Source organism: Tachyglossus aculeatus, chromosome 5 (genome assembly GCF_015852505.1).
Source record: "Tachyglossus aculeatus isolate mTacAcu1 chromosome 5, mTacAcu1.pri, whole genome shotgun sequence".
Lineage (NCBI taxonomy): Eukaryota > Metazoa > Chordata > Mammalia > Monotremata > Tachyglossidae > Tachyglossus > Tachyglossus aculeatus.
The window spans coordinates 38,081,217-38,095,006 of record NC_052070.1 but is presented as its reverse complement, the minus strand read 5'-3'; the positions used below and the strand labels follow the sequence as shown (position 1 = coordinate 38,095,006).

The 13,790-nt window shown below is 45.7% G+C and overlaps 1 protein-coding gene across 1 annotated transcript in view; it reads right to left on the bottom strand.

Annotated features, from left to right (window-relative positions):
- The window catches only part of EIF4G3 (eukaryotic translation initiation factor 4 gamma 3), a 288,773-nt gene that overhangs the window by 108,732 nt on the left and 166,251 nt on the right, over positions 1–13,790 (bottom strand). The window contains 1 exon segment of the mRNA XM_038747121.1: positions 640–728. Coding sequence (XP_038603049.1) covers positions 640–728 — 89 coding nt within the window.

Sequence of the window (13,790 nt, the reverse complement as noted above, 5' to 3'; positions counted from 1 at the left end):
AAGGGATCCGTTTTCTGTCACCCAGCCCTCGCTGACCCATTAGGGAAGTGTGCTGGCAAAATCCCTGACAGTCCCATCCTGTTCACTTTCATGGGCAAATGATGGGTGAGGCAGGAGGATTTGATCAATCAAACTGTGCACCCGGCCAAGGTTTTGTCAGAAGTACAGAATATCCCAGAGCAAACGAACTTTCAAGAACACAATATCTGGAAGTTTGATGAATAAATCAAGTCCCTCTGGTAGCTCTAAAAAACAGGAAGCCGAGGTCCATATCAACCTTTCGTAAAGGTTATGCAGTTTGGAAATTGAAATTAAAATTGGAAATTTGGGAAGCAGCGTGGCCCACTGGGAGTCGGAGGACCTGGATTCTAATTCCGGCTCTGCCACCGAACTGCAGGGTGACTTTGGGCGAGTCACTTAACTTTTCTGGACCTCAGGTTCCTCATCAGCAAAATTTGAATTTAATAATACCTGTTTCCCCTCCCACTTACGAGTGTGAGCCCCGCGTGGGACCCGATTATCTTGTATCTACCCCAGCGCTTAATACAGTGTTTGGCATATGGTAAGCGCTTAACACGTACCAGTACGGCTATTATTATTATTATTATTAGATGAAAGAGGATGACACTTGAGCCTTACCTCCGATTCTTCCTCTAACACCTCATCGGTGGTCTGGGGCTGATCTTTTGGTTTCTTCCACGTCTTTGGTGCAGCTAGAGCTGTTAGGGCTGCAATATAAGGTTAGACCCATTACTTGCCAACACCAAATCAGCCTGGGGACCGTCAGGCCTTAAAAGGTGACTTTACTTTTCAACAAAGCAATTCAACCGAACCCAACATCTCACACACACCAAAGCGATTAAAAGCCGTAAAGTTCCTTGGGCTTTGAGGAGAGGGAGTTGTGTCTTACAGGTTAGACTGAAGCAATATTAACATAAAACAGAACGAGGTTTTAGATTGTTTTATTCATACCCAGAGACATCCAGATGATCAAGTGGATAATTATGTGCTTGCAGCTCACTGAACGCTTGGCAAATGTGAGTCACAAATTGTTTCCCGGTAGCTCACACAACTTTCAATAGCAGAACCAGTTTTATGGAATATTTACCTGGGACAGTGAAACTCCACCCCCAGAAAGTTCCTTGGTTCTGTTTCTTTTCTTTTTCTTTTTTGCAGCTACCCAAGGCATTCAGTGAAATTGGATCAAGGTTCCATCTGAAAAGCAGCAATTCTTAAGCCTGCTTTTTCACCTTGCCTTTTCACATGGGATCTCTGACCTCTTGGATGGTGTAATTAAGAGTTCAGAAGGTTCCTTAATGATTGATGTTCTCCTTTGGTCTCGGGACCACAAAAATAAATATTCCTCTCATATAAAGTGAATCTGCTGTCCAGAGCATATGCTTGCAAATAATTGATATACCCTTCCTGCTCCATGAATTTTGCTTTCTAAATCAGTAATCAGTGATGTACAGAAATTATTTCTCTACAACTTCTATACAATTAATCCTCAAGTTGCAATTACTCCAATTTGTATCACATTTGGGGGCTGGATCGGCAAGGAAAAAAGACCCCATGCAAAACGTGAAGTGCTTCTAACCGTTATCAGTTTAAACTGACCAAGAATTCTGCTCTTCCGTAAAAATAAATGCCATATTTCCGGAATCAAGATTGTTAGTCAAAATTATTTGAGTATTCTCCTACCACAGTCCATGAAAAGTATTCTACTCCATCTATTAAATTTAACATTCATTTCTCTCCTTGTGCTTCCTCATTTTCTACAGAGCTGTTTTGCTGTCTTTTACTGTCTCAATTGATCAGTTTTTATAGAGTGCTTTCTTTGGGCAGAACATTACACTGATCACTGGAGAGAGTTCAACAGGATAAGGAGATATGATCACTGCCCTCAAGGAGTTCACAGTCTAGCAGAGGGGAGACAGACACTAAAATAGGTTACAATTTGGAGGAAAGAGTAGAGTGTAAAAGTACGTACATAAACGCAAGAGGGGAGGAGCGGGGAAAGAGTTAGTACCCAAGGTCTCCTGGAGAGTATATACTGTTGTCTTGTTTATGCCGCCGAGTTGTTTCTGACCCATAGCGACACCATGGACACATCTCTCCCAGAACGCCCAGCTTTCCGCCTGCGATTGTTCTGGTAGTGGATCCACAGAGTTTTCTGTTAGAAAACATGTACTATTCGAAGGGCCTTTAAGATGGGGAGAGCTGTGTTAAAGGTTCTTCACAACAGAGTGAACTAAGGGTTGGAGAAGAGAGAGGCTGGAGGTAGGGAGGCCTGACAGTGAGGCTTAATGCAACAGTTGGGTTAGGATATGGGAAGCACAGTGGTAGTTTAGATGGAGAGTAAAGGGTGAATTCTGGAGATGCTGTGAAAAAAGATTTTTTTTTTAAAATGGTATCTGTTAAGCATTTACTAAGTGCCAGGCACTGTACCAAGTGGTGGGGTGGATACAGGATAATCAGCTAGGACACGGTCCCAGTCCCACATGGGGCTCACAGTCTTAATCCCAAGTTTAAAGATGAGGTAACTGAGGCACATAGAAGTTTAGTGACTTCCCCAAGGTCACACAGCAGGCAACAGATAATTCAGTGGACAATCAGGAGGATACTGTCAGACTGACTATGACAGTGTAAAGGAGAGGATTCAAGGATAATTTTACATTTTTGGGTGTGAGAGACTGTCAACAGTGATGAGAAAGTTAGGTGGCGGAGAAGTTTGGGAGGGAAGATGAGGAGTTCAGATTTAGGCATAAGAGCTCGAGATAATAATCACTGTGGTATTTGTTAAGTGCTTCCTATGTACAGAGAACTGTATGGACTACTTAAGTAGCTACAAGTTAATCAAGTCAAGCACAGTGCCTATCCCACATGAAGCGTGCTTTTTAAGTAGGAGGAAGAACACATATTGAATCTACATTCTCCAGGCGAGGAAACAGAGGAGGCAGAGAAGTGCCTCACCCAAAATCACCCAGCAGGCACGCGGCAGAGCTGGGATGCAAACTAAAGCCCTCAGATTCCCAGGCTACTTCCCTAGGCCATGCCAGTGGGACATCCATGTAGAGCTGTCCTTGGACTTTCCCAAGCATTTACAGAGTAAGCACTTAATACATACGAATGAATGCATGAATGAATGAAGAGGAGTGCGGAAGTGTGGAGAAGGAGAGAGGTCAGAGCTGGTGAGGGAAATTGAGGAGTCACCGGAATAGAATTGGAAGCTGAAGCTGTGGGAGTGGATGGGTTGTCCAAAGGAGTGGGCGTGAATGGACACTAAAAGGGGACGCAGAATCAATCAATCAAATTTAGTGAGTGTTTACTATGTGCAGAACACTGTACTAAGCGCTTGGGAGAGTACAATACAACAGAATCAGCAGACACACTGCCTGCCCAGCCACACCATCAACTAATAATAATAATGATAATGATGGCATTTATTAAGCACTTACAATGTGCAAAGCACTGTTCTAAGCGCTGGGGAGGATACAAGGTGGTCAGGTTGTCCCACAGGGGGCTCACAGTCTTCATCTCCATTTTACAGATGAGGGAACTGAGGCCCAGAGAGGTGAAGTGACATGCCCAAAGTCACCCAGCTGACAACTGGCGGAGCCGGGATTTGAACCCATGACCTCTGACTCCAAATCCCGTGCTCTTTCCACTGAGCCACGCTGCTTCTCTAGACGGGTGGGAAACAGAGGAAGGTCTGACTGAAGAGATGGAAGGATGGGGCCATGAGGTGAGGAGGAGAACCAGGAGAGGATTGGGTCAGGAAACCAGGTGGAGATAGTGTTTCTGCAGAGAAGCAGTGTGGCTCAGTGGAAGAGCCCGGGCTTTGGAGTCAGAGGTCATGGGTTCAAATCCCGGCTCCTCGAATTGTCAGCTGTGTGACTTTGGGCAAGTCAGTTCACTGGGCCTCAGTTCCCACATCTGTCAAATGGACATTAAGACTGTGAGCCCCCTGTGGGACAACCTGATGACCTTGTAACCTCCCTCCCCAGTAAGCACTTAATAAATGCCATCATTAGGATTATTATTACGGGGAAGGGGTTGATTCAGTGTTAAAGGCTGTCAAGTGGTTACGGAGGATTAGGACGGAGTAGAGTTCGTTAGATTTAGTGAGGAGGAGATTGCTGTGGCTTTGGAGAGAGGAGTTTCACTAGAGTCGGGTGGGGAGGGTATGTGGAAGCCTTACTAAAGAGTGTCAGAAAGGGAGCTGCAGGAGAGAAAGTGGAGGAATCACGTGTAAAAAATCTGTTCCAGGAGTTTGGGCTGGAGGGAGGCAGGGCATACAATGGAGGGTCGAAAGAGAATTTTTTTTTTTGGAGAGGGGATACTTGGGATGGTTTGAAAGCAGAGGAGGAGATGCCACTATAGAGAGATGGTGGTTGAAGATGGTGGGCAGGGAGGGAAGAAGTGGGGGCTCAAGTTGTTTCTATAAGGTGTGAAGGGAAGGGATCGGATGCCCAGGGGAAAGCAGGTGGGACTTATCCTCTTGAGAGATGGTCAGGAAGGACAAGTGAGTGGATGAAGGAGGGACAAGGGAGCTGGTGAGGTGAGCAGAAGATTTTTGGGGAGTTCACGCCTGATTTTGTCCAACAGAGCAGTTGGCAAGATCACTAGGGGTGAGAGAACGGGGATGTAGGGGTCAAAGGGTTGAAGGGAGGGTGTTCAACCCTCCTTGGGCGGTGAGCACGGGAGTCACTAAGAGACGAAAACAGTGTCGCTCAGCATAGGAGAGAGGGTGGTTATAGCAGGGGAGGAAGAAGTTCAGATGATTGTGGATGGCCTGGATTTTCACCAGTAATGCTCCATGTTAAGAGCACAAAACTGGAGCAAAGATACTACAGATGTGAAACAGGACTGGAGGCTGGTGATGCTGGTTGGACAGATGGGCAGGGATATCCCATAAGGGAGTTGAATTCAGTGGAGAGGATAAAGTTTAGGGGGTGGAATTGTGCATCAAGAGAGGGGAGGTGGGAAGGGAGTCCAAATGGGGCAGGATGATGGCCTGGGACGAGTGAAGAGATTAAAGGTTGGGATTAGAGAAAAGGGTGAATTCTGGAGATGCGGTGAAAAGATTTTTTTTTTAATGGTGTTTGTTATGCATTTACTAAGTGCCAGGCACTGTACTAAGTGCTGGGGGGAATCCAAGATAAACAGGTTGGACACGGTCCCTGTCCCACATGGGGCTCACAGTCTTAATACCAAATTTAAGGGAAGGGATCAGAAGCACAGGGGAATGCAGGTGGGATTTATCCTCTTGAGAGATGGTCAGGAAGGACAAGTGAGTGGATGGCAGGCGGCGGGGGGGGGGGGGGGGGGGGGGGGGGAGCGGCGAGGGAACTGGGGAGGGGAGCAGAAGACCATCTTCACTACGTATTTCCCACCAAAACCCTCTCCTCCTCCTGACTTCCCCAATACTGCAGACATCAGCATCCTCCCTATCTCATAAACCCGTAAACTTAGCATTTTAATAATAATAATAATAATGATGACATTTATTAAGCACTTACTATGTGTAAAGCACTGTTCAATCAATCGTATTTATTGAGCGCTTACTGTGTGCACAGCACTAGACTAAGCGATTGGGAAGTACAAGTTGGTAACATATAGAGACAGTCCCTACCCAACAGTGGGCTCACAGTCTAGAAGGGGGAGACAGACAACAAAACCAAACATATTAACAAAATAAAATAAATAGAATAGATATGTACAAGTAAGATAAATAAATACAGTAATAAATATGTACAAACATATATACATATATACAGGTGCTGTGGGGAAGGGAAGGAGGTAAGACGGGGGGGATGGAGAGGGGAACGAGGGGGAGAGGAAGGAGGGGGCTCAGTCTGGGAAGGCCTCCTGGAGTAGGTGAGCTCTCAGTAGGGCCTTGAAGGGAGGAAGAGAGCTAGCTTGACGGATGGGCAGAGGGAGGGTATTCCAGGCCAGGGGGATGATGTTGGCCGGGAGTCGACGGCGGGACAGGTGAGAACGAGGTACGGTGAGGAGATCAGCGGCACAGGAGCGGAGGGTGCGGGCTGGGCTGGAGAAGGAGAGAAGGGAGGTGAGGTAGGAGGGGGCGAGGGGATGGACAGCCTGGAAGCCCAGGGTGAGGAGTTTCTGCCTGATGCGCAGATTGATTGGTAGCCACTGGAGATTTTTGAGGAGGGGAGTAACATGCCCAGAGCGTTTCTGGACAAGGACAATCCGGGCAGCGGCATGAAGTATGGACTGAAGTGGGGAGAGACACGAGGATGGGAGATCGGAGAGAAGGCTGATGCAGTAGTCCAGACGGGATAGGATGAGAGCTTGAATGAGCAGGGTAGTGGTTTGGATGGAGAGGAAAGGGCGGATCTTGGCAGTGTTGCGGAGCTGAGCCCGGCAGGTTTTGGTGACGGCTTGGATGTGTTCTAAGTGCTGGGGAGGTTACAAGGTGATCAGGTTGTCCCACGAGCAGCTCACAGCCTTAATCCTCATTTTACAGATGAGGGAACTGAGGCCCAGAGAAGTTAAATGACTTGCCCAAAGACACACAGCTGACAATTGGCAGAGCCGGGATTTGAACCCATGACCCCGGACTCCATAGACCTCCCTCATTCAACCCTCACACTGAATCTGTCACCAAGTTGTGTCGAACTTTACTTTCACAATATCCGCAGACTCCGCCCCTCCCTTTCCATCCACCCATGCGGCTGCTATGTTGAGCCAAGAACTTACCATATCCTGCCTTGACTATTGTGTCAGCCTCCTCTCCGACCTCCCTGTCTCCAACCTCTCCCCACTCCGGCCCATGCTTTGCAGCCTGGGTCGTTTTTTTAAAAAAAGTCTGCATAACTCTTCCCCACTGCCCCCAAATCTCCAATGGTTGCCCTTCATCTTCACATCATACAGAAACTCTTTACCTCTGTAAGGTATTCATTCAGCTCTCTCCCTCCTACCTTCCCTAGCTGAACTCCTACTACAACCCAGCCCTTACACTTCACTTCTCTAACGCCAACCTACTCGCTATCCCTTGATGCTGTTTCTTTCGCCACCAATCCCTTGTCCATGTCCTCCCATAGCCCTGAAACTTCCTCTCTCATCACATCCAACAGACCACCACCGTCTACATCTTCAAAGCCTGACTATAACCAAATTTCTTCCATGAAGCCTTCCCTGACTCACCTCATTTTTCCCCACCCTATTCACGCTTCCTTCTGTTTCACCTGTGTACTTGGATCTGTACCCCAAAAGCAAATCAATCTTATTTACTGAGCGCTTTCTGTATGCAGAGCACTGTACTGAGCGCTTGAGTGAGTACAACAGAGTTGGAAGACACGCTCCCTGCCCACAGCGAGCTTACAGTCTGGAGGGTAAACGCTTTAATAGTCATCCCTCCTCCAAACCCACAGCACTTATGTACATGTCCTTATACTACTAATAATAATGGCATTTGTTAAGCGCTTATTATGTGCAGAGCATTGTTCTAAGCGCTGGCGGGGATACAAGGTGATCAAGTTGTCCCATGTGGGGCTCACAGTCTTAATCCCCATTTTACAGATGAGGTAACTGAGGCTCAGAGAAGTTAAGTGACTTTCCCAAGATCACACAGCAGACATGTGGCAGAGCAGGGATTCGAACCCATGACCTCTGACTCCAAAGCCCATGCTCTTTCCACTGAGTCACGCTGTTTCTCTACACTGCACTGCTTCCCCATCAACTTGTACTTCCTAAGCGCTTAGTACATTGCTCTGCACACAGTAAGCACTCAATAAAAACGACTGACTGAATGAATGAATCTGTAATTTTTTTAACGTGCTTCCCCCCCACTAGATTTTAAGCTCCTTATAATAATGATGATGGCATTTGTTGAGCGCTCACTACATGCCAAGCACTGTTCTAAGCACTGGGGTAGATACAGGGTAGTCAGGCTTAATCCCCATTTTACAGATGAGGTAACTGAGGTGCAGAGAAGTTAAGTGACCTACCCACGGTCACAAGCAGTGGAGCCGGGATTAGAACCCAGGTCCCCTGACGCCCATACCTGTGGTCTTTGAGGATAGGGATCATATCTACCAACTCTACTGCATGGTATTCTCCCATGCCAATTCTCCCACTCTCTCTGCACACAGTAAGCACTTAATAAATAGGACTGACTGTTCTGCACATAGTAAACGCCCAATAAATCCCACTGATTGAGCAATGGGATTTGTTCATTCATTCATTCATTCATCCAATTAATCGTATTTCCTGAGCACTTATGGTGCGCTCAGTGCTTGGAAAGTATAAGTCAGCAATAAAGAGAGACAATCCCTGCCCACACCGAGCTGGGGGGCGGGGAAGGAGAGAGACAGACATCAAAACAAGTAAACAGGCATCAATACAAATAAAACAGAATTAGAGATATATATCTATAGATATCTATCTATCTATCTATCTATCTATCTATCTATCTATATATAGATAGATAGATATATAAGTGCAGTAGGTCGGGGGGGAGCAAAGAGAGCCAGTCAAGGTGACACGGAAGGGAGAGGGAACTGAGGAAAAGGGGGTTTAGTCCGGGAAGGCCTCTTGGAGGAGGTGTGCCTTCAGTAGGGCTTTGAAGGGGGGAAGACTGATTGTTTGGCGGTTGTGAGGAGGAAGGGCGTTCCAGGCCAGAGGTAGCACGCGGTCCGGGGGTCGTCGACGGGACAGAGGAGATGGAAGCACAGTGAGAAGCTTAGCACCAGAGGAGCAGAGTGTGCGGGCTGGGATGTAGGTGGACATTTACTATGCGCAGAGCACTGTACTGAGCGCTTAGGAAAGTAGAATACAACAGAATTAGCAGACACCTTCTCTGCCCATAACAAGCTTACAGTCCAGGAGGAATGTTAATGATTAAGACCTGAATGTCTGCGGCTAAACCACACGTGCTTTCCTTGGTTTGGAAGAAGGTGGTAGATTTCTAGACTGTGAGCCCACTGCTGGGTAGGGACCGTCTCTATGTGTTGCCAACTTGTACTTCCCAAGCGCTTAGTACAGTGCTCTGCACCCAGTAAGCGCTCAGTAAATACGAATGATTGATTATGTATTTTTACTGGATATGGACAGAACATCAGATAAAGCTCATCTGCGTTCATGCAATATTTAAGTTCTAACAAGCCAAAAACAATCTGCACCCAGTAAGCGCTCAGTAAATACGAATGATTGATCATGTATTTTCACTGGATATGGACAGAACATCAGATAAAGCTCATCTGCGTTAATGCAATATTTAAGTTTTAACAAGCCAAAAGCAATTCTATCTTCAAGCACGAGCAACTTCATGAAAAATGATCTTAGATATGTGCAAATCTCTGTTTGGGAATTCAACAGATTCGGGGCTTTCCATCATTCTGGAATACAAATAGGCTTCTTCCACTTTTGCAACCTTATTATTTTACAGGGTACCCAAATCACTGTTTGCTGGTTTTAATTTTCTCATGTTCATGAACATATATTCAAAAATGATTAGAAAAGTGAAAAACTGTCTCAGGATTTTAATGTAATCTGTAAAACTCCCCATGATAACTGTAGTATTTCCAGTTCAACTTTCGGCTCAGCTAAACTACATGTAGAATACACAAATGGATCAACTTTGGGCCCCACACGATTCAGTAAAAGTTACATGGAATGGTATATGTGGCTTCAAAACAATGATGTCATTTTCTGACATAAATTTATTAATCCACAAATAAAGGAAAAACTCTTATGGTGCATAATTAAATGCAGCAATTTGACACATCTTTTTCTGAAAAATTGGCATGGATAAACTGAGGCCGTAGAAGGGAGAATTTATTGTATTTATTGTATTATTGTACGTATTGTATGTATTAAAACTTTTAGTTTAGTTTAGTTTAGTTTTAGTTTAGTTTAGTTTAAAACTAAAACTTTTAGTTTTAAAAAAACTTGGCACAAAGCAATTACTTAGAGTCTTACCACTGGAATCCAGTCCAAATTTTCCAATTCAGAGCAAGAAAAAAGGTCACAAGTGCTTTGAATTTGCTCTTAAAAACTGCTTGCATAACCCCAGTGAAACCTTAACTAAATGTCAGGTAGGAAATTATTAAGAAGAAAGAAAGGATGAGACAGGCTAGGTGGCAGGGAGGGAGAAAGACAAAAAAAACCCCAACTACTACTCAAAAGTCCATTAACAGGGGTGCAATATTAAAATGAGAAGAAAAAAGACCAAAAGGGGACTCTACATAGTCTTCCAGTGCAATTTCACAGAACAATGCTAAAACATTGAAGCTGACTACGATTCATTTTCTAGATTCCGCACTGAGTTTCCACAAATATTGTAAAGTTTCAAGTTCACCCCGATCCTTTCATTGTTCTTCAAACTCACTGTGTGACGCTCTTCCCATGGGAAAATGAATGAGTGACACATGCCACTATTGGAAAATTACTGTTCTTGGCTTTCTACTTAGGGTATCCACATATTACTCAAAGAGTGATAGACCCAAGCACTTAGTAACAGTGCTCTGCACATAGTAAGTGCTTAACAAATGCCATTATTATTATTAGTAGTAGTACTGTGCTCTGCACAAGTGCTCAATAAATATGACTGAATGAAACAGTAAACAAGATGAGGCCTCATTCAGGTGATCTGTTCAAATCATAAAATCTTTATCATGAACCAAAAATACGTTTTCTTTTTAGAAGCGACATAATGCTGCTTTCTCGTTGTCAGCTTGTGGTCGGCTATGATCTCCAGATCTTTTATTCTGCAGCTAGACACTCCTCCCTCATTTTCTCTTTTAGCTATTTTAATGGGTCCATTTAAGTGCTGGCAATTACCTGCTATTTGATCATCATCATCATCAATCGTATTTATTGAGCGCTTACTATGTGCAGAGCACTGTACTAAGTGCTTGGGAAGTACAAATTGGCAACATATAGAGACAGTCCCTACCCAACAGTGGGCTCACAGTCTAAAATTTGATCATTCAATCCATCAATCAAATAGTCAATGGTATTTATTGAGCATTTACTGCGTGTGCAACACTGGGCTATGCACTTTGGAGGGTACAATACTCTCCAAACCAGCTTGGCTCAGCAGGAAGAACAGGGGCTCGGGAGTCAGAGGTCATGGGTTTTAATCCTGGCTCCGCCACATGTCTGCTGCGTGACCTTGGGCAAGTCACTTAACTTCTCTGAGCCTCAGTTCCCTCATCTGTAAAATGGGGATGAAGACTGTGAGACCAAGTGGGACAACCTGATCACTTTGTATTCCCCCCAGCACCTAGAGCAGTGCTTCGCACATAGTAAGTGCTTAACAAATGCCATTATTATTATATACAGAGTTGGTAGACACATTTCTTTTCCACAACATCTTACAGTTTAGAGGAGGAGACGGACATTAATACGAATGATTTAAAATAGTCTCCTGATATTCACTCCTAAGGGATTTCATTACAGCATCTCTTTGGGAACTTCCTGGTCTAAATTGTTTGTGCATGTTTTATTTTCCTTTTCTGGGGGGCCTTAAATTCCAAATTCCATTCAAAAGGAAGGGCTGATGGCCAACTTTCAACTGGATTCTTTGCTATGGCGTAATGACTCCGGGGACTTAGTGATGATGGAGCGCTGTCAAGAATGAAAGAGAGACTTGGTCCTGAAACCCTACGTGCAGAAATTGGTCCCAATCTCCAAGTACCAATCACTCTCCCTTGTCCCTGCCCGTCCAGTTACTCTCGGGGTGCGGAGTGCAATAATAATAATAATAATGATGATAATAGTATTTGTTAAGTGCTTGCTATGTGCCAAACACTGTTCTAAGAGTTGGGGGAGACCCAAGGTAATAATAATAATAATGGCATTTATTAAGTGCTTACTATGTGCAAAGCACTGTTCTAAGCGCCAGGGAGGTTACAAGGTGATCAGGTTGTCCCACAGGGGGCTCACAGTCTTAATCCCCATTTTACGGATGAGGGAACTGAGGCACAGAGAAGTGAAGGGACTTGCCCAAAGTCATACAACGGACAAGCTGGGATTAGAACCCACAACCTCTGACTCCCAAGCCCACTAAGCCACGCTCAACAAAGAGGAGGCAGGCAAGGATGTGGCACACTGAAAAACACACACACCAATACTTTCTGTGAGGAGCAGTGTGGCTTAGTATACAGAGCACGGGTCTGGGAGTTGGAAGGTCTTGGGTTCAAATCCCGGCTCTGCCATTTGACTGCTGTGTGACCTTGGGCAGGTCACTTCACTTCTCTGTGCCTCAGTTACTTTACCTGTAAAATGGCGATTTCATTCATTCATTCAATCATATATATTGAGCGCATACTGTGTGCAAAGCACTGTACTAAGCGCTCGGGAAGTACAAGTTGGCAACATATAGAGACGATCCCTACCCAACAATGGGCTCACAGTCTAGAAGCGGGAGACAGGCAACAAAACAAAACATGTGGTCAGGTGTCATCAGAATAAATAGAAGTAAAGCTAGATGCACATCATTGACAAAATAAATACAATAGTAAATATGTATAAGTAAAATAAATAGAGTAATAAAACTGTACAAACATATATACAGGTGCTGTGAGGGGAAGGAGGTAGGGCCGGGGATGGGGAGGGGGAGGAGGGGGAGAGGAAGGAGGAGGCTTGGTCTGGGAAGGCCTCCTGGAGGAGGTGGGCTCTCAGTAGGGCTTTGAAGGGAGGAGGAGAGCTAGCTTGGCGGATGTGCGGAGGGAGGGCATTCTAGGCCAGGGGGAGGACTTGGGGCGGGGGTCGACGGCGGGACAGGTGAGAATCAGGCACGGTTAGGAGGTGAGTGGCAGAGGAGCGGAGGTTGCGGGCTGGGCTGGAGAAGGACAGAAGGAAGGTGAGGTAGGAGGGGGCGAGGAGATGGATAGCCTTGAAGCCCAGGGTGAGGAGTTTTTGCTTGATGCGTAGGTTGACTGGTAGCCACTGGAGATTTTTGAGGAGGGGAGTAACATGCCCAGAGCATTTCTGCACAAAGATGATCTGGGCAGCAGCATGGAGTATAGACTCAAGTGGGGAGAGACAGGAGGATGGGAGATCAGAGAGGAGGTTGATGCAGTAGTCCAGTCGGGATAGGATGAGAGATTGAACCAGCAAGGTAGCGGTTTGGATGGAGAGGAAAGGGCGGATCTTGGCGATTTTGCAGAGGTGATACCGGCAGGATTTGGTGACGGACTGGATGTGAGGGGCGAACGAACGAGAGAGGAGAGTCGAGGATGACACCAAGGTTGCGGGCTTGTGAGACGGGAAGGATGGTAGTGCCGTCTACAGTGACGGTAAAGTCAGGGAGAGGGCAGGGTTTGGGAGGGAAGATACGGAGTTCAGTCTTGGACATGTTGGATTTTAGATGGCGGGCAGACATCCAGATGGAGATGTCCTGAAGGCAGGAGGAGACCCGAGCCTGAAGGGAGGGAGAGAGAGGAGGGGCAGAGATGTAGATTTGGGTGTATCAGTGGAGAGATGATAGTTGAAGCCGTGGGAACGAATGAGTTCACCGAGGGAGAGAGTGTAGATCGAGAACAGAAGGGGACCAAGAACTGACCCTTGAGGAACCCCTTCAGTAAAGGGATGGGAAGGGGTGGGGGGAAGAGCCCGCAAAGGAGATTGAGAATGAACGGCCGGAGACATAAGAGGAGAACCAGGAGAGAACAGAGTCTGCGATTACGATTATTATTATTATACACAGAGTTGGCAGACACATTTCTTTTCCACAACTTCTTACAGTTCAGAATAAGAGACTGACATTAATACAAATGATTTAAAATAGTCTCCCGATACTCACTTCTAAAGGATTT